This window comes from Cyphomyrmex costatus, unplaced genomic scaffold (genome assembly GCF_001594065.2).
Source record: "Cyphomyrmex costatus isolate MS0001 unplaced genomic scaffold, Ccosl1.0 scaffold273, whole genome shotgun sequence".
NCBI classification, from domain to species: Eukaryota; Metazoa; Arthropoda; class Insecta; order Hymenoptera; family Formicidae; genus Cyphomyrmex; species Cyphomyrmex costatus.
The window spans coordinates 337940-360384 of NW_017276833.1; the positions used below are offsets into that span (position 1 = coordinate 337940).

General features: G+C 33.8%; 1 protein-coding gene across 4 annotated transcripts in view; it reads right to left on the reverse strand.

The window, feature by feature from the left end:
- Window positions 1-22445, reverse strand: part of Syx1A (syntaxin 1A) — a 36097-nt gene that overhangs the window by 2672 nt on the left and 10980 nt on the right. Inside the window, exons 2-10 of one of the 4 annotated variants that reach the window (XR_001940737.1) lie at window positions 19661-19747; window positions 19232-19331; window positions 18134-18208; window positions 17836-18018; window positions 17256-17329; window positions 17024-17161; window positions 13792-13902; window positions 4117-6955; window positions 3169-3215 (exon numbers count right to left, since the gene is read on the reverse strand). Coding sequence is in view for 2 of the 4 variants with exons in the window: in XM_018540948.1 (XP_018396450.1) it covers window positions 9088-9171; window positions 13792-13902; window positions 17024-17161; window positions 17256-17329; window positions 17836-18018; window positions 18134-18208; window positions 19232-19331; window positions 19661-19747 (852 nt within the window). In the remaining 2 variants the exon portion in view is untranslated. Of the gene's footprint in view, window positions 1-1519; window positions 1613-3168; window positions 3216-4116; window positions 6956-8558; window positions 9172-13791; window positions 13903-17023; window positions 17162-17255; window positions 17330-17835; window positions 18019-18133; window positions 18209-19231; window positions 19332-19660; window positions 19748-22445 lie in introns of those variants that run through there. The other 3 variants (XR_001940736.1, XM_018540949.1, XM_018540948.1) reach the window with 3 other exon arrangements.

Here is a 22445-nt window from a genome sequence, read left to right on the forward strand (position 1 = left end):
AAAATTTTTTGGGAGTACCGAGTAGTTCTGATCGGAGTTCTGGACAGTTCTCGGCGAGTTCTGTCGAAAAGTATTAGGGCTCAAAGCGATTGGACCAACGGTTTCCGAGATATACTCACTTTAAAAATTGTTGATCTTCTGACAAATGTCGCTGTATCTTGCAAACCGTTGGTCTAATCGCTTTTTCACCTTACAGTTTTCGATAGAACTCGTCGAGAACTATAAGAAACGCTACTCAGAACTACTCGGTACTCTCAAAAAAATTTTCAAAGATTTCTACTATTTTTTTAAAACTTTAATATTCTTCAAAAATGTTTTTTATGTATCAAGAACTCTAGGTATTTACAAAATACTCGACCACTTAGAGTTGCGCAGGCGTTCTTGGGTGCTGCGGGTTCCCGTGTCACGGCGGATGGCGGGGCTTACGGTTGTCTGCGAGGTCCTCCCGCTCAGGGGAGAGCACATGGGTGGCTAACTACGAGAAACTCGTCAAGCTAGAGTGTGAGCTACCGTGCCAGGAGCTGCGTGGCGCAGGGGGAGTTGCGTCGTTAACGGCGACTCCTGGATACAGGGCAACCTCCAGGAGTACGTAGCCAAGCCCCGGGCATTCGCGGCTCTGCCCGGGTGAAATCGCGCAACCGCGGTACTCGTGGGAACGTATGGAGAACACGAAAGAAAAAATAATCAACAATTTCGAACAAGTATGCTCGGGGGTGGCTTCCCTTGGAAGCGAACGACCAAAGTCATCTTCACAGCCAGACAAACAGCATACAGACTGAAGTGTCAGGGTGGGTGGAGAGAAAACAGGCTTGGATACACAAGACTGAGACTCTCTGATAAACACCTCTTCACGTTGAAACAAGACAGGATTTCTAGAAAATACCAGCTGGAGAAGACCTTCAAAGTCGAAGTACCGGCTAGAAAGGACTGGAATAATAAAGCGAGGACAGCTTGCATTTACTGTGCCGCTGCTCTATGCTCTCCTGTAAGAGATATAGAACCTGGGGACGTATGTTCATGACACCCAGGAATCTAGAAAAAGCGAAGGTCAGCAGTCTAATAAGCCTAGTACGCGACATTGGGCCTGACTGCGTGACGTAAGGAACAGGCAGGAAGTGACAATGGAACCTTAAAGGTCACGCTTGAGGGCTCTTAAAGCCCTATCTGCTATTTTATTACTCCTACTACTACTACTATTTCTTTTCGGTAGGTCTGGGAATGTAGCCTACTCACCGAGCGAATGGCTCTTATTTATGGATCCATAAGTAAGAACCAATCCCTCAGGATGTGAAAACTGCCAACCTGTTAAAAAAAAATGTTGCAATCTTTTTAATTCATAAGTGTACATATCGATGTATATTATTTCGACATAACACTAAGCAAATACGTAAATAACGTAATGTAATAAAAAATCACAGCGACTACATGCATTAATAAAACGGCTATTTGCATATATTCTTACCGTTATCTACATTCCTAATACAATAAAATATCAAATATCACGCGTTTTAACACGTACCTGGTCTGGCATTTACAGTCCAAAATATCCACCGATGGTGGTAGCGACGACAACGCCCAATACAGCGAGGCAAATCATGATCATGATCTTCTTCTGTAGTCGGCATTAACAGAGATCGATAAAGTTTAATATTATAAAGCTATTATAAAGCTTTTTTTGTCTGTCTCTCCCCTCCCCTTCCCACCCATCTCCCCCTCTCTCACTCTGTCTCTCTCGCCTAAACTCATTCCTAAATTTCTTTATTTTCACATCTACTTTACCCCCCCTTTCACTATCTTCATCTGTCTCCTATTCTGTCTGTTAAATTCGAAATCACGTTTGTGTGCTCTCTGTCCATTGTTATTACATTACAAATTGCAATTGTTCACTCATCAATCGATTATGTCGTAAAATACCTGAAAGAAATTGGATCTTACTCGTTGCCAGCGTGGGCGGTGCACGTTACAGTGGCCTGCGTAAAAAATGATGCATGAGTATGTAACTGTGATATATATCCAACAGAAATAATCAAACTTTCCAATAGAAACAACTGAATTTTGAGTTACTCTCACAACGTGTAGACAGTTCCGATTTTTAAATTAATTGCTTCATCAGTTAGGATATGATATAATTCTAATAAGTAACTTTAACTTGTTACTTGTTTTTAATTTTAATAATCTTATCTTTAATGTGTAAAACGTATTAGGAGCTTGAATTAACTCTCGCTGTTTTTTGCTTTAAAAAACTCATGCTTATTTTATCAAAAATGTACCTGATATTTTATTCACAATATTGTCCATCGAAAGCTATAACCTTTTCCCACTTTTCGCGGTAGAAAAATTCGGGTTCCTTCGAGGCGATCTAGTCATCGAGATACTTTTTGATATCTTCGAAATAACTGAAATGCTGCTCAGAAAGACCATGCTGCATCGACCGAAACAAATGGTAATCTGATGGAGCAACGTCTGATGAATAGGGCGGGTGAGGTAAGAAATCCTAAGTGCCTCCAAGATTACCTTCACTGATTGTGCAACATGTGTGGTCTGGCGTTGTCATAGAGAAGAATAACTTTATCATGTCTTTTAGCGTATTGTGGGCGTTTTTCTTTGAGTGCTCGATTCAAACTGAGTAATTGACGTCGATAGCATTCACCATTGATGGTTGCAGCAGCTGATAGTACACGACACCGACTTGATCCCACCAAATGCACAGCATGACCTTTTCTTTCTATGAATATCCTGTTTTGGCGTTGATGTTGATGGTTCGCCGGGACGCACCCATGATTTCTTGCGTTTAGGATTGTCGTAACGAATCCATTTTTCATCGCCAGTTACAATTCGATTCGCCAGTTACGACTTCCGTTTTTGTCTTTGGAGCAACAATTCGCAAATGGCTGAACGTTTCGCAATGTCTCTTTCTCTCAATTCATGTGGGACCCAATTTCCTAACTTCTGGATCATTCCCATTGCTTTTAAACAAGCTTTGCTAACGGCTGACACATCGACATTTAATGTTTTCAATAACTCTGTGAGCGTCTGACGTGAATCTTCTTGAAGTAATGCCTCCATCTCCAAATTTTTTCGGTTGAACGCTCTTTGTCATCCACGTCAAAATCGTTGTTTTTAAATCTTCTAAACTAATCTCTGCAAGTTGTTTCAGATAGAGCATGCTGCCCATAAGCCTCCACTAGCAAACGATGCCTCTCAGCTGCAGATTTCTTGAGGTTAAAACAGAAAAGTTTCGCAAATCCTCTTCTTTTGGTACGAAACCCACCATTTTTAATTCGATAAAAAATTGTGTTCTGTGATACTCTCTCAATATCCAGACAGCACAGTAATGTTTAAAAAATGTATTTAAAACGTACATGTCGGACGTTTGGATATATTAAAAACATCCAGATTAGATCCATGGATATTTTAAAAACGTTTTAAAAATATTCAGCGTTACCATTTTGGACTTCTTGAAAACGTCCATTTTAGGATGCAATGGACTAAAAAACTGAACTAAATTAATATATTAAATAAATTTTAGACCACAATCCAGAAATGAAAGCAACACGTCACGAGCAGACTTAGAAAATTTTTTGCATGAAAAACATTTTTTTAATGTTCAAATGTAAACATACTTTGTACGTTGGACAACGTACGTTTTTAAACCATTCATACTAAGTCCATGGATCAAATTGAAACCAAGTCTGGATGTCCAATGGGTTCTATGCTGTCTGGGTACAGCTATATAATGTTTAAAAATTAAAATAGTTTTTAAGTATAAATGAGCTTTATATAGAAAAAATTTTGATTTGTCATAAAAGAAACGACCTTAAATCTTAACTAAGAAAAAAAAAATCACTTAAAAATTTTTTAATTGATCAAAAAATTTAGAGATATGATAAAAAAATGCGAAAAAGCTGGAACGGCCTTGTGCATAAAAGAATGTAATCAATCATCGACTCTTAACACTGTTTTATTCGTATTTAAAATGTAAAAACATTTTTCATGATATTATCAATAATAAAATCTCATAATCTTTCTGTTACATCTAATAGAAAGAAATAAAATAGAAATTAAAAGAGTGATCAAAAGAGATCAGTATCAACTGAAAAAAGTTGGAATACAGACCTTCATTATTCGACGTCGTTAATGTCTATTATCTTCCAAGAACTTTCTCTCGTTTTCGTGCAGCTTCTCAACAAGATTCTTTTCTATTTTATCTCATTCCGCTTTTCTCTCTCCTTGTCTTCAGCAGCGATCTCCACCGAGGAAATTTATATCTGGTATCCGTGAATTCTCTATCGAACGGCACTGATGTTCCTTTCTTTTTTTTTATATCTTTTATAAAACGCGACGTAAATTCTATTATTTTCACAATTCTATTATCAGCGCTAATTACATTATATCTCATTTTATTTGCACCTATGATTTGTTACTACCCAACAGTTTCCTTCTCGTTTCCTTTTCCGCGAGGCAGCAAATATAATAAAGATGACAGAGAAAAAGACATACCATACCGCCGTTCTCCTATCTATGTATAACCGTTTCTTTTTTTTTTATTTTTACGCTGAATACATCCGAAGAGAAAAAAAGTTTTACTACACATGCGCGCGTGCACACACACACGTGTGTGTGTGTGTGTGTACTCATACATGCATACACACTATAGGCGCATTAATGATTAATATTGTTACTCTTTTTTTTTTTCGTTATCTCGTTATTATTATTATCTGCTCTATACAAATTACGATTATTTATATGTACAATGCTCTGCGGGCATTGTACATATAAATACCGTGTCGTGCGGTCTGCATTGCAACGACAGTAATGATTAAAGTTCAGGTGATCGGTATCTATTCATAATTGAAATATACATACGTATCGCGAAACACGTCGCCATCACGCAGATTATTAATATCTCGACCGAGCACAAAATTCTCGCATTCAGACGAGGACTACAGTATGCGATATGAAAAAGATAGCGTCTCTGCTACATTTCGCACAGAAACGATCAATCAGTTCTGGGACAAATACGGAAGCGTCGAACTCGACTCGCGCCGCCCGCGCCGATTCAAATTGTCTTGTCTATTATTCGAAGCAGGCGTATCCAACATTTTACTCGCAAACCGAAGGTTTACTTAACGAGAGGCGAAAGCGTTTATAGTTCGCTTAATAAAGCGTTGGATAGGTCTGATCTAAAGAGTATTGCTAACTTAATGATATATATTAAACGAATCTGCGGCGACAACAAACAATTTGCGTCGACATCAAATACCGTGTAATCTTCAACAGGAATGAAGATTGATAATTCCAAGTCAAATATTTTCGCGCTCGTTGTACCTGCGCTCCAGATGTTCGCCCAAAGCGCTTCGTACATTAAATTAGATTTTCTTAATCGACTTTGAGAAAATCCAATATGAAATTGGAAAAGTTTAACGAACGAAGATTTTTTTTTAAATTAAACTTAATATGATCATTTTCGCTTCATATTTTAATTTTCTTCAATTCATTTAAAAAAATGGGGTTACGAAAGTGAGAATTCTGGATATAAAATATAATACGTTGAGTCTATTTTAGTGATTCTGAACTGTTTTACGGATTGCTGATATTTAATAATATCTTCTCCAGTGACACGATAATCAAGATCCATATTCGTTTGTGATAAATATAGAAAAAGATACGATAATCACGAATAGTTCAGTTTCCTGTCGCTGCACTTCGTATCAAATCGACGGCGAGCTTCTGTCTGAAGACGATTTAGAAAAGGGCGCGTGTGTTCGATTTTGTATACATGCGTGCATGATTTTCGATTGTGTAATCGCCGTTATTGTTACTTGCTCACGTCAGAGCTTGAATTAAGAACGACGAAATGGAAAGAATAATAAAAGTGGGGAAAAAATAACAAAAGGCAGTGCGAAGATACGCCTAAATGCGAGGAAAAGCTATTAATGATAGCATATCAATTTCCATTCCATTCCAAAGAAAAACACCAATCTCGTTCATTTTTCACGACGATTCTTAACTCCATTTCTACGATTTCACGCAAACTTGCAGTGCACGCATTTTAAATAAATATTGTTGTGTAAAAATGTACTTAATTGTACAAGTACTATGTACTAGCATTATATACAAAGTATATATCTGTTTTAATTTCAAGAACTGTCGCTCTGCAAATTTATACAAACTCTTGTATCGATTTTTTCCTTGCAATCAGTAAGAGTTTTTTTTTTCGAAAGAATGTAATAAAAAATTAATATCGCGATTTTACGCGTTTTCCAATGTATTGAGGCGCATTAAAAGGAACTTGATTGCAAGTCTTTGCTAATAAAGTTATAGTTTGCTTCGCGTAATCCAGATTCATAACGCACGTTTTATCTCCGTTTCTAATTTCTACTCTAGCATTATGACGTTCGCGATGTCCATCGAGGCGTTTTTTTTTCCGGGAAATTACAACCGCACGATGCCGATGGCTCTTGATTATCGTATATCACATTCGATATATAACACATTGGTTACCGCAGTTAGAATAATCATGAGAATGCGAAGTAAATTCTTTACGACTAATAAACGTAAAAACACGCGTAAAATTTAGTAAAATTCTATAATAAAAAAACTTAACGATCTTGCATAGATGATACCTCGAGATTGTATCGCGTGATGCGTATCCGAATTTCCCGGCGAGGATTCAAGATGGACGTGGTCTGCGTTGATCTTTGTTATACGATTTTGGCTTTCTGTAGGAGAGACGAGAAAGGAATGACAAATATTTCGACAATTCAAAATACTTGTCCCGTCCCGCGATTTGTTCTATTTTTTCCCTTTATTCCGTCAAACTTACTCTGCGAATGTGTTCATTTCTTTTCGCTAACGTCGCGTGCGCATGCTTAAGCTAACTTAAACTAACTGCCAGAATGATTATCAGAATGATGACTGCTATCGTCACACAGATCGATATCAGGAACAATTTCTGTAAAATAAAATAATTCCATGATCGCTTGAAAAAAAAACAAAGCAAAAATGAAAAAAAAAGAAGATGAAACGAAATGGCAGATTGAACTGAAATCGCAACGCCTTTGGATGAACATTCGAGATGAAATGTTAGTTCCAATTTCGAGCATTTAATTATATATTAGACAGATCCTTAATTAAAAGAGCATCTATAAACGTTATTTACTACGCTCGCATTCATCCAGCATTTGCCTTTCAAATATGTATTGACAATATTCTTCTGGTATCTTTTTCACTTTTTATTGTTTTTATTCAAAGACTAATAGATATTGTTACCACAGAACGTTCCAGACTTCTCTCTTCGCCATTTTTGAGTCCATCAAGTAATATGAATTAATACTTTGCTAACAGAAATTTTATAGGTTTTTGAAACATTTATGTACTAATATTATGAACAAATTGCAAATTTTGGATTTAGCATTCGGATTATTTACAGAATTTTTATATATATATATATATATAATTAAATGCAACAAATTTGGAAGATATTTAATATATTCACGTACGTACATACGCGTGCCTCATCGAATTTTGATAAATATAATTGGTTTGGCAAATAAGTTCGTTCAGTTTTGTTAGTTTAAACTAATATAATATTTCAGTTAAAAATGAACCAAATTCAAATTTTAAAAGGAGATTTTTAAACTTGAAATTACTACTTTCAGAAAGTTGTTATATTTTTTCAGTTTACGTAAATTTGGTAATTTTTACATATTATAGAAAATTATAAGTGCTCTGAGAAAAACAAAGTTTTCTTCTCAGAGCACGTATAGTTTTTTCTTTATTCCCTGTCATGTGCCTAAAAAAATGTGTAAAAATTTTCAAACTCTTCGATATGTAAAAGCTTCAAATTTTCCCTCAAAATTTGTTTAAAAAAATATTCTTACGATTCTTTAACTGAATTACTCACGAATTAAATAAAAAAGCATTCCAATATTGATTGCTTATTTCGTTAAAAGTCATCATACCGTCATTAAAAAAGCGGAATTCTTAATTCCGTATAATTAATGTTGAAACTTTGCTCTAATTATAGTATTAAAATAGTATTATATAATTGATAATTCTCTCTATTTTGAAAATAGAATGTGTATAAAATTGTTTTGTTCCACCTTAAAAAACCAAACGAATTTATTTAACCCCCAGCTCAATAAAAGCATATTATATAAACATATATACACAGTATATAATATGTATATAGGTATATATTACACATATACACAAATATACATAATAAATAGAAAAAACTTGAATCAAAGTATTGTTAAATATATTATTTTTCGAATTAAAATTTCATATATCTCGAAGTACGGAACAAAAATTTGGTTACTTTTTGTCAAATAAATGACAAATGACGAATGTATATCTGCAATAAAATTGCCGACAATCATCTCGAATTTCCTCCAGAGAAACTGGGTTCCACATCTTCACAATTTTCTGCGGTTAATCACAAGCACAATTATTGATTGTTTGCACAAGTAAAACTGACAAGACGGGTACCCCGAAATTACGAGATCACGTCGTCGATTTAAGACATTCACGATCCGGAGGAACATCGAGCGGTGTAATGAAGTGTACTTACTATTAATGAAATGAACGGATGGTGCAGATTATTACGTTAATTAGTCGTTTATTACAGAGATTAGTCGAAGGATTATCGGCGTAAGATTACGGAGAAACATGTTATTAGGATCGGCGCGAGACATCCATTTTATTAGCATTTCTATTTCCCTTTTTGTCTTTTCGGTTTAGTACGGCTTTAAAGATACGTTCACAACTCTAAGCGATTTCCATGCACCACAATTCTTCCCCAACATTTATTCCTTTCCCCCCTACCTCGAAATTTCTGGTTACACTGCACATCCGATCTCATGCGTTTCTCCCCAAGTTGATCGCAACTAAGTTTCTGCATATATTATTATTGTTACTTTTTTATTGTTATATTTCTACTATTAACTTTATTATTACGACATTTTTACTGTCGCGTTGCACTTCCCTTTCTTTTTCTACCTTCTCTTTCGAAACTTTTAAACTCTCCTTGTTTCACACCCATACCCTTCCTTCCTCTACAAAAAATACCCCCCCCTCGGCCATTTAGGTTCTCGGAAGGCATCCTATTATTATGGCGACTAGTATGACCGCCGATATTAGGACGCAGATTATGATGAAGATCATTTTCTGTGGACAAAAAAGCAGAGAAGACCACGTATAAGGTATGCCCATATACGTCTACGTCGATAAAGAATTAAAGAAATCGCAAAAAGAGGAAAGACATTAGTCGTGAGGTATCGAAATAACATTACGTAGCGGGCCTCGTAAGTAAATTGTATAAGTAAGCAACACGAAAATACCTTCGAAAATTGGAAAAGTAAAAAGAGAAATAAAATATGAAATATATTTTCAGTGACGGCGAAATAAGAAAGAGAAGAACAAAACTTTTCAATTGTACGAGTGCAGTGAATCGGAAATCAAAACACGAAACTTATGGGAAAAGAAGCGGTGGAAAAAAAAAAAGAATGTAAAAAGCGAGTACGTAATTTACGTATTGGTTCATGCTGACTTGCATCACCGCATACAAATGATTAAAAAGACAAAAAGAGAAAAATCTTATTTCTCCCAATGCGTATCTGTACATTTTACTTTGCTAGAAATGCTTTATTAAAAATGTTTACTTTCTCTGTTAATTAATATTAATTCGTAAATAAAATGGTTAAAATGCGAGGAAAAAGATCAGCAATTAGTAGAATAACAATAAAATAACAACAAAATTTAAGCTAAATAACGATAATAATTTTATTGTGACGCAAAATTACATAGTTTTGCGAGTATAAATTCCGATAAGAAAGAAAAAACTGAACATTTGATTAAGAGGCCCAACGATGTCTAATATTTTAATAAAATATGCACAAATGCCTTGAGAATATACCAAAGAAAAGTAAATTTTTGATAATTATTTACTACAGTGAAACTAATCTTGATAATTTTAACTTTAACAACATATCAAGATTAAAGTCGTCGGGACTGGATTCTTTGTGGTAAATAATTACCTTCTACTGCTCTTATTAAAATTATTTAAAAAATAAATAAATATTTTGGGTTTACACTCAATTTATACGGAAGTAAAATAATATATATGATTTAAAAATAGTGATTATAAATGTATGTAGAATATATAGAGTATGTAAAGTGTTGATAATAACTTTTAGGAAAAGAGAGGGTGAGCTGGCTGTCAAACATAATCAAGCACATTCCACATACAACTAATGATGCGGGTGCGTTCACAAACTATAATTAGTAACAAATACCAAACCATTCTACCCGATAATAAAAACTTGTTCATCCGCTACCCTATTTTATTACATAGTTTCTGTGTTAATCTACAGAAAAGTGCATCCATTTCTTCATGTACTATTCGATTACACTTCATCTCTTTTACCGCGATGCCACAATTTGTTATATCTACTACTATTCGCGAAACACTATTGTCGCAAACACAAAAAACAGTGATATAATTAGAGAGAGCATGAATGCAATTATATTATACACAAAATTGAAAGTCAATCACAAGAAACAAGGTTCGGATCCCACTCGATGCGAAGTGCCTGATCGTAGGTAGTATCAGAGACGAAGGGAATTATTTCAGGAGCAAAAAAGAATTTCAGCAATTTCATCTTGATCGAGATATTTTTTAAATCATCTTTAATACTAGAATATTTCTCTCAAATTTGTTATCGTCAATGGTTAGTCGTCAGTAAAAATCAAATCCCACTGGGAAATCTCCAGATGGGGAACAAAAGTGTCGAACGAGTACCGTTTTATAATTATCTTGAATGGTAAGTGAATTAGAGATGGGATATGACCCAAGAGATTCGCAGTAAGATAGAAATGTGTTTCGAAAAATGAGGAAGGTATTGACCAACCGGAACTTAAACATAGAGCTGCGAGTTCGGCTGCTGAAGTGTTACGTTTTCAATATTCTATTGTATGGGCTAGATCCTTACTGAAGCAATCTGTAAGAAAATACAAGCTTTTGAAATGTGGACTAATCGCAGAATGCTAAGAATATCCTGGATTGATAGAGTAAGAAACACGAACGTGCTCCAAAGAATGAAGAAGAAATATGAGATACTTGACACCATCAAGAGAACGAAGCTGGAGTATTTCGGGCATGTGATACGTAAACAGAAGTATTAATTTTTGCATCTTACAATACAAGGCAAAATAGCCGAGAGGAGAATACCATGGCTAAAAAATCTTCGACAGTGGTTTGGACTCACCACGTCTCTCTTTAAAACAACGATAGAGTGAAGGTTATGCTACTGATCGCCAACGTCATGCGAGGACAAGATATGTGGAAAAGAAGATACCTCCTATCAATCATATTATTGTATTCTATACTTGAATTAATTCTCGCTGTTTTTTACTAAAAAAAACTCGTGCTTATTCTATCAAAAAGATACCTGATATTTTATTCACAATATTGTCCATCGAAAGCTATAACCTTTTCCCACTTTTCGGGTAACAAATGGATTCCGCGGTAGAAAAATTCAGGTTCTTTCACGGCAATCCAGTCATCGAGCCATTTTTTAATATCTTCGAAATAACTGAAATGCTGCTCAGAAAGACCATGCTGCACCGAAACAAATAGTAATCTGATGGAGCAACGTCTGGTGAATAGAGCGGGTGAGGTAAGACATCCCCATCCAAGTGCCTCCAAGATTACCTTCACTGATTGTGCAACATGTGGTCTAGCGTTGTCATAGAGAAGAATAACTTTATCATGCTCTTTTGGCGTATTGCGAGCATTTTTCTTTGAGTGCCCGATTCAAATTGAGTAATTGACGTCGATAGCATTCACCATTGATGGTTGCAGCAGCTCATAGTACACGACACCGACTTGATCCCACCAAATGCACAGCATGACCCTTCTTTCCATGAACATCCTATTGTGGCGTTGATGTTAATAGTTCGCCGGAACGCACCCAATGATTTTTTGCGTTTACATTTATAGAGATTTTTGTATGTTTTGCATATATCTCATATTTTCCTAGAGATATTTCCTATTAAATCGCGGTAAGTTTTCTTGATATTTTTAACATTTATCGACCAATATTGTTATACGATCAAGTGAAACATTTCCAAGAAAATGTTCACTTTGAGAATCATAATGGTAATGGAGAGGTCAAGATTTTACGAGAAGACAGCGCGACGCAGAGAAAAGGAAATGATAACAATGTAAAAGAAAAATATTACTCTGTGATAATATTTTCAAGTTTGCCGTCGCATTTCATGAAATTTCAAATGAATTCTCTCGAACCGTCATTCAACGTACTTATTCCTTTTTGCTCCTTTCCACTGGGCTTTATTCATTCGCTATGTCATCTTTTGATGAATGCCGCCAAGTGAAACCATTCCTTATCGCGAATATTATACTTCAGAGATGTTCAATAAATCTTTTGAGTTGAATCACGAGAAAAGACAACTCTTCGAAGAATTCCAAAGACATTATTATCTCACAAAATTTGCGATGTCGATAAACAAAAGAAAAAGAAAATGTATTTTTTTCGATAACGCTTTAAGAAAAGTGAAAGAATCAACCAACTTATTCGTAAATTTAATCACGAGTCAACAACGTTTATGTCGATCGAGCTGATCCGAAACTCGCGAAATCTGCTCCTTGTCTCGAAAAGCTTTTTCATCTCTCAATGTTATGCAGAAAACAGATTTGTCTATTTCAATTGTGTTTGGTGTCTGATGTTCTTTACCTTACGAGCCTTCGTTCGGTACTCTTCGGCTTTAATCAGCTCGCCTCGGGCCTGGCCGACGTGATCGCCAGTCTGATTCACGCAGTACTCAATGCTGTCCATCATTTCACCCTGCCATACCACACGTGGGACAAAGGACGGAACTCGAGATCAGGATGGACATGAGAGGAAGGAGATGGAGGATTTCGAGATAGGACCAGGTTTGCTCGCCGAGGGGAAACAATCTCGGGGACATATGTACCCAGGATTACATTTATGTACAAATAATGTGGCGAGAGAGAGAGAGAGAGAAGCAACATCCCCGCAGCAAGAGAATGCCATATTCCCAGCGTCGTATGCGTATGTATGTGCAGGCACATACACACCATCATATTTTTTACAACAACACAGTCACACACATACCCATATTAGTATCAACAGCATAGAGATTAATACGTAAGGTTAATAGTATAAGTAATAGTAGTAAACAGAGAGCAGTTAATGGACAGAGGCACACAATTAGCACACCCATGTTTCGACAGAGTACAGAGAGTGATGTATAGTTATATGTAAAGAGGAGAAAAATGAGAGAGAGAGAGAGAGAGAGCGAGAGAATATAACACACATACATATAACAGCATATGTATACATATATATGTATGTATGTTGTTTTATATAGTATAATATAGATATATACATTTATATATATCATTTACGCGAATACCAACAATCGACAAAGTGACATACACAAATAAACAGAAAGAAAGTTCCGTCATTAATTGTTTACGCGCAGAGAGGCGAGTAAGTGAGGAGTACATGTACATCGATTAATACAGATTGCAGCGAGATATGTACCAATAGAAGCGAATAACATAAGTAGAGCGGGTTCAATAGAAAAGGGGAATGAGGAGAACGAGGTGAAAATCACAAAATGGGGATTCAAGAGATGCCGAGAGTAGGGGGTGCAGGAATAGTAGGAAGAAAAAAAAAACAAGAGTGACAAATTAGACACGAATGAAATGACTTCGAGGCGTGATATCTGGGGAGGACTCACCCGTCGGGCTTTGCTTTGATACTTGAGTGCTTTTTTGGTGTCCTGCGTAGCTGTCTGCACGTAGTCCACCGCGTGTTCCACGTGGTACTCTATGCGATCTATCATCTCGCCCTAATGTGGGTAGGAAACGCGGCGCGAATCCACACAGCGTAACACAAGGGAAGAGAGAATGTTAGTCCTCAAGAGTAAGGCAAGGCTAATGATTAAACTGTTCGCCGTTTTTTTACTTATTGTCATGCATCGGTTTGCGCACAAGCATCGTTAACGAGAAAAGTAATTATCGCTAAGAATCAATGACGTTTATAAAAATTACTCCTTTATAACAAAATTACAATTAATAAATATTGTAATTTGTAAGAATTGCAATTTGTGATATATTCAATTGACAGTATCAAAAAGCTATTTTTCTTTACAAGGACAATTAGTGAATATATTATAAATTATCAAAGTGAGCTACTGCGATAATTACTTTGTCGCAATGTGCAAAAAAAAAGATCGTTAAACTTGGACAAACAATATCACAACAAAGAAAAATTAATAATATTATTATTGTTATTACTATTATTTAATTATTAATATACATAGAAAGAAAGCGATAAACTAAAACCTCCAATTTTTCATGGAATAATTTTAAATAGACATAAAAAAAAAACAAGTAATAATTACAATAAATAATTAGGTATAAAGAAACGACGGTCTGAATCGAGCGGTAATAAAGTACTTTTGTATAAAATAATTTAATAGTACAATGTTAGCATGACAAAAAAGTAAAGAATATAAGAATATAAAAAAACATAATATAGTAAAATCGAACGTTTCGGAACTCACAGATCCTTCTTCAGCGATTCTTAAAAGATGTTACAGAGTTATAGAGATGAATAATCTTACGATCAGATTATTCATCTTAGATTCATTCAGACCGTCGTTTCTTTATACTTTGCATTGTAAAACACGAGCGAAATCTAATTATAAATAATTAAATTTCCTCAAAAAATTTGAGATTTTAGTGCATTGAAAAATTTCCCTTTAACTAGCAGATAGTAAACGTAGTCATATGATACGGGTCAATAAAGAAAAGAAGTTGTTACACTGCGTCGCGCTACGCTCCTAATTGCTTTCGGATCATCGATGTATTAAAGCAATCGCGGACAACTAATACAAAAATAATATATTGGATCAGTGCAGAAGTTCGTGTCCGATTTATTAACCATAAAATTTTAGCTACAATTTTGTTAAAAATAAAATTAATCCGAAACTTTGCTCTACCTAATACAACATATTTAAGAATCTGGTTTTTTTTATTGCAATGATTTTGACAGAGTCATGAGCACTCAATGTCAAAATGTTCTTTTTATTTAATTTGCAATAATTTAGTAATAAAAAATCGTAGAGATATTTTTAAAAATAATTTTTTTATAGGGAAAATTTTAAGCTTTCTTACGTTAGAAATTCAAAAACTTTTGCAAATTTTTTAGATATGTGACAGAACCACAAAATGAAGAGAAATTTTCCCGTCTTGTTTAAAACTCAGAGTTTTCTATAAGTAAAAATTACTAAACTCTCAGACATTCAAGAAACATAGTAATCTTTTAAAAATAGAGTCCTTTCTTTAACACCCTTTTTTAAATTTAAATTTTGTTTATTTTTAACAAAATTACAACCGTTTGAATTTTAAATAATAAATCGGACATGAATTTTTGCCCTTATCTAATAATTGAGGAGAATATACTCTTCAAATTATAATATCAATTAAAATCGACAAAATGAACTACTTAATATACCATATAGTCTATATGCAATAAATTGCGAAAAATAATGCCGCTCAAGCATCTCGCAATAAAGCATCTCATTCGTTAATCAAATTTATAGGTTGAGTTGAAAAATAAATTGAAACGTGTATCTGACAAAGTTCGACAAAAATGTTTTTTTTTATCTTTGCTTGAAAATTAAAAAATCACATCAAACAGATTTTCTTCACGCTAAATAAATAAATAAAAAACAAACTATATATATTATTCATTTAACACATTTAAAACAAATCATCTTTACATATAAAATGTGTTATTACTAAAAATATTAATAATATTTTGATGTTCAATTTATTATAACAAATATATTAAAATGTTTACGAGAAAAATTTTCTGTCTAAGCTACATGAATTTTTTTTTTTAATTAGACTAAATTTTTTTCTCTCTTTTTATTATATTTTTTCTTCGAATGTATCAACTCATTATTTACTATATTAAAAAAATTAAATTTATATTAACCGATTTATAAATTTCTGGTAAATATATATTTGTATTTACGAAAACAATTCTCATCCAAATTAATCCGACTTGATCAAAACTATGGAAACCTTTTAATATTTCGGAAATTAAGCATTCTTGAAAAAAATGTTTCAAACAAAAATTGTAGGGTTTAAAGAATCTATTTACTGATCACTAGAGTCCTATATATAAAAAGAAGCAACATTGAACTTCCCACCACCAGATTCCTATCATCACTTGGATTTCTATCCGTACTCCCTACGCCGCAATATTTGGACCGCTCTCTCTCCAGTGGTAACATAACATAAATATACTCTAACTTCCAACGGCTTCAACTCTGTACTTCGATATGGCGGTATTGAGACTTCCCTGAATAATTTAATTTTATTTAAACTTTTGTATTCTCACAGTTGCAAGATATGTACATTTCATAAATGTGTACATAAGAAAGATTTAAAAACAATACCATAAAATTATGGGGTGTTCGATTTAAAAAAATCAATGTAATCTTGACCTGATCTTAGCGACACCATCAAAGATCAAACCGATGCGATCAGTAAATAGATTTTTTTAAACCTTATAATTTTTATTTCAACATTTTTCTCAAGAATGCGTAATTTCGAAAACATTAAGGGATTTCCACACTGTTCACAGATCCTGTATAGCAAATCAATATTCATAATAAATATATTTAATATGTTTGCAATATTTGCGACAAATAACATATGCAATTCGCACGTAAATTATGTATCTTGTAACAGAGTATTATTCTTTCATGTGTTTCAATCAAAGGAAATTAAGAGAGAAAAATGTTATCTAAAAATAATGAAATATATATATAAAATCGTTATACCTTATTGAACAAATTTCTTATACAAAAAAAGAACACTAGTAAAAATATCGATTGTTTAAGCAGGTATAAACTGTTTCCGGAATAAATTTACATAAAGTTGTTTCAATCTTACCTGACTTTCTACCAACATGGCCATGTCCATGAACATGTCGTGCAACTCTCTGATGGAGTTTTCGAGCTTGATGATGTCAGCGTGACGCGCCTCGATGTCCGCAAGGGTCTGTTTTGCTTGTTGCGTCTCCATGATGATCTAAAACAAAATTAATCAGTAAAAAATTTATTAACGCTTCTCACGTAGCTACCAATAAGATTGCAACACAAGAGTAAAATTATTGAATCCGTACCCCTTGCGTGAAGACGGCTGGATTCCCTTGTTCCAGCATCTCCTCGAGTTCTTCATTGGTGGTTGTTCTCCCCGCTAAAAACAAAAATTCCTTCGTTTCACAAATAGACACAACTTAACTTTGCGAATGCAATCAATCAAGTCGCTACCGCTATTATTTATTCGACGAACGAAATGATTGTTTGGATAATAAATATCGATATTATATATGATAAACACTGATCTCATTGACGTAATTATTGTTTACACATTTACGATTATAAGCTTATATTACATAATCGCCTTCTCATTACAGTATTAAAAGATGTAAGAAAATTATAAAAATAGTAAACTAGTAAACTGAAAACTTTAATATAATACTAACAAAATGTAATTAGGTTCGAAAAAAAAACTTTTGATATAACAACAACTATTGTATACTTTCTCCCGGTATTTCCTCAAATAGAAACAAACATAAGCATTAGATTGAGCACATATTTCGAGATAGACTCGATGTGACAACAGATTGGAAAGGGCTATTCTACTCGAATAAGCATTCAGGTTTCAATGTGGTCTCTCAATCGTGACATACGTATACTCACTGATCTCGAGCTGTCGTTGTATTCTTCCCTTACACCGCTCCCTGTAATCGGTTTGTGTTCGATTGTACTCCGTCATCACTTCGACAAACTTCCTAGACAACGTCGAATGCTGGGTTTTGCGTATCCTCAGATCTGCTGACGATTTATTGGTGTGCTCCTCTTGCTCGATGTTTTGCTCTATCACTAAACATAGCAAACAAGACTCGGGTGTGGCACTGCAAAATACTCCCAACGATCGCAAGGGATCGATCAATTTAACACATATCATCGTGTTACTGTCCGAACTGTAATAACTTACCCTTTAATTTAGCCCTCACTTTGTTAGCGGTTTTCTTGATGTCAGACATCAGATCTTCGAGTTCTAGTTTCACCTCTGAAATTGAGAGATCGAAAAATTATTTATGTGCCAAGGATCTCAAGTTCAATTTTCTAATGCGCCAGAAAAGATAGAGAAGATAGTTTTGTTTAAAATCTGAAATAGGTTGTATTAAGTGTCTCTTCGACGATTTGTGAAAAGCAAAACTGTGTTGTAACGTATTCCTCATTGAGCAACTTAATCTCAGTAAACAATAATGTAAAAATATATATGTAAATATTTAAGATAAAATAAATAAATAATAAAAAATATAGATCTCATAGATCTGTGATACATTTAACAAATTGCACACAATTCAAATTTGATGGAATTGTACGAGAAAACACCAAATTTTCAAGATTTTATCAATTTGGCTGACATTTTGGATCCGCCATGATGGATTTCAAAAATTTCATCGTGGAGTCTTAAAGTACAAAACTATTTACTTTTTCATTTTTTTCCGACCGCCATATTTAATTTCCACACGTACGAAATACAATTCTAAAGAGCAACTCTCAAAACCTTAGGATGCCAAGTTTTGTTGAAATATTTCATGTTTTACTGTATTAAAAATTATCTTGAAATCTCAAGCAAAAGATGTTGTCCTTCTGCACGTTAATGGATTAATTTTCGATGTCCTATAAAAAATTAAACTTTACAGTAATCGTCTCATATCCGTTTATTTGACGAAAAACGTAAGTTATTTTTTCCGAATATTTTATATTAATGAAATTTACAATGTATTTTATACTGAAACTGTATAAAAAAAAAGACTTCACGATCACATATAGAACAGATACGTGAATTAACACACAATTTTAATATTTAATCAAGCTGATTATTAATTAATTTAATCATCAGATTGACCATTCTATATAATCGGAAAATTCCGAAAACAGATATTTTCACGTTGAACACGATTTCGTTTTTTTACCTGCGGAACGTAATCGAGTTTACAGTTGCAGCCGCGAGGATACATGGACGATATTTCGCATAAGAAATGAAATAAGTATATAATACAAGATGATAAATTAAACTCACTCTCATCGGTCTGCGGCGCGGAGAGGATGGCGCTGTGTTTTTTCTTCACATCTTCCACGTTTGTCTGGATCCTATCTATCATTTCGCGGATCTCCTCCACCTGGAAAAACACACATCCAAGTTAACACAGTTGACATTTTGTCAAATTTACGATACGAAAATTTATGTATATGTGGCATGTGTGAATAATATTATATATTGATGTAATAATGTATCAATGACACGTAATCGTCTGTGTGTAAGTTATACTATTATATTTCCAATATGACTAATATCGTCTTTACAGGATCCCCTTAAGACCGATATGATCTTGCTAATACTGGTTTAACTTCTACTTTTTTTATTGTCGGTATTCTTTCATACTTTCGATTGCGCCACAATAGCGTTGGAAATAAATGTGTAAAGGCAAAAAATTAATTCATCACTCACCTCCGCGAAAAATTCCGTCATAAAGTCATCTGGCGCCCCGACGTTAACGGACACGTCGTCCGCCACATCGTCATCGTCCGACTGAGCCTGTACAAGAAATCATTTTATTAGGAATAGAATGCAGTAATCTATATTTCTAGCCTTAAAAATACGTCTCTCTCTCTCTGCTCCCTCCCCTCTCTCTTCCTCCAAGCAGTTTGACGTGTCAAATCAAGCTGCTAGAAAGACTACATTTGAGTGAGAAAAGTTGTGCATTAAAATTTTTCTGAGTGAAAATGAAAAAGGAAAAAATGACCTTTTTATATACTACAACGTTGAATAACTCGGTGAAAAAAATCGTACGGAACTTCGTAAAAAAATTAATCAAAGATAAAGATTCGCTCTTTCGAATGATGTAAACCGCATTTGTGCATGATTTTTATTTCGTGCGTTGGAACTTTTCAAACTTCGTAAAAAATTTTTAGGTTTGACGCACTTTTATTTATTTTTGTGTAACTTCACGAAATATCAGGTTTTTGAAGTACCAGTCTGAAAAGTCGAGATTTCAAGCTTCAAAATGCTTTTTTAAACATCTCGATTCGACGATTTTTGACGAAGTTATTTTATCTTGAAGTTTGCATGCAGCTATTGAACAAAATTAAAGATACTTAAAATAAGCATTAGTTTATAAGCACGGTTTATTTTTGCATAACTGTTCACGTTAAATGTTTTTGACATCCTAACACATATTGTATCTTAATTTTTATAAATCTCTCTCTCTCTCTCTCTCTCTCTCTGATAATTTATAATTAAAAGTTGATATGTAATACATTTTTTTAATAAAAATAAATAAAAACATTTTTTAATTTTGGAAATAATTTGGACTAAATAGAATAATGTGTATAAACAGCATTCGTATACATTCAAACATATATGTATAAAATTCAAATATAACGTATTTTTCTATTTCGGATAAAGAATGCGGAATAAGACATAAAAATTAAACAGTTCAAAAGTAACAAAGGGCACAATGCACGTCAATCTTTAGTTAAAATACTGCGTATATATTATGCGGATTTAGTGTAATAAAAAGTTATATTGTAAACTAATAATCACTTATTATAACATTTGAAATATCTAAAGATGAAGTAATCAAGAGCCGTGTATGTGCGAAACAAATGTAAGAAATAAAGCAACAATCGTATAATAAATTGTAATTATCGGAGAACAGTAAAAATGTGACGAATTTTAATTATTTAGTAATACGCGAGCGCGTTAATGAATATTTCGACGGTTAATATTAGACGGTTAGTGAAAGCAACCTTGGGAATTGTTTTGATGTGGAAGGGCAGTCGCACCCCCGCTCACCCGGCTCACCGATACACCGAGTGGCGAGCAGTCATTCCATTACCGCTGCTCGGTGTAAGTAGGTAACTGTACCGCTCTAATTAACATTTCTTTCTGAAACGTATTTTTGTGACAAACACTATAAAAGATAATACTAAACGTTGTATTTTACATTCGAAAAACATACTTAAAATATTAAATAAGAAATAAGACAGAAAAAGTTTTTTTAAAATGAGAAATGTTAAATAACTGCTTCACACATTTTGCTTTTACATAATTTAAATACATATTAAATACATATACATAGGATATATATATATATATTTGAAATATATATTTTAAATAAAATTATTTTAAATACTCCCGACTGCTGACTGGTATGACGAATATTTAAACCATTCGACTGTCATGAGAAAAAGCTTACTGGCACTTAGCTCTTCAATTCTGTTTTATTTTGTATTATTTTTTTAATATGACTAAATTGTATATTAGTATAATAATAATTTGACTTTAAATTATTTCAAACACAGTGAAATTCAATTAGTATTTTATCGCAGAATTAATGAGATATTTTCTAGTAGATTAATTTTAACAGCACGAATCGTATTTATTTAATATGATAATGTAATAATATCCTGGTACACCGAAGAACATATTTTACATTTATTTTATAATTTTAAATAATTCGCATTAACTTATGTGTTGACAAAAGACGATAAAAAATGGTTTTCACTAGTATGATTTTTTTGCATAATCATTTACGTGAAGTATTTGTAACATTCCAATATTATATTTCAATTTTTAATACTCTCTCTCTCTCTCTCTCTCTCTCTCTCTCTCTCTGTCTGATGGTTTACAATTAAATCGCATCTTTTGTCATATAATCCGTATAAAAACTTGAGCGTAACTATGGAACTATTTGTCGATAATGAAAGGAATATTACTCGTCTTTATTAATTTCTAGCCCATTTCATGGACCCTTATGATATCTACGTATCATAATAAGAGATCCAACCCTTTTATCTGCTCTTAATTTATTTCGTGACAAATTGATGTGTATTTAAGATTCATTTTTAAAAGTTAACTGATAATTATTGATAGATAATAAATGTATAATACGTTTTTCAGAATTTCATATAATAAATATCTTCCCTCTCACGGGTACGACCTTGACGTGGTGAGAGGGCTCAGTACCCCGAGGATGTACACGAGGAAGTAAAACGATTTTCCTAAAGTATCTGAAAATTTTCGGATCTATCTGAATGATACATATCTAGATAAATTTTTAGATACTTGAGTAAAATCGTTTTCTTCGTGTAAAAATCCAACGACGGGGAAGCCAACGTACCCTCGTCGCCGATTTAATTCAATATAAACGAACCGCAGCCGGTTCGTCGCGTCGCGTGTGCCGTTCGGGAGTGCCGTTGAAATGATTATCGGACTAATTGGACTTTTCACA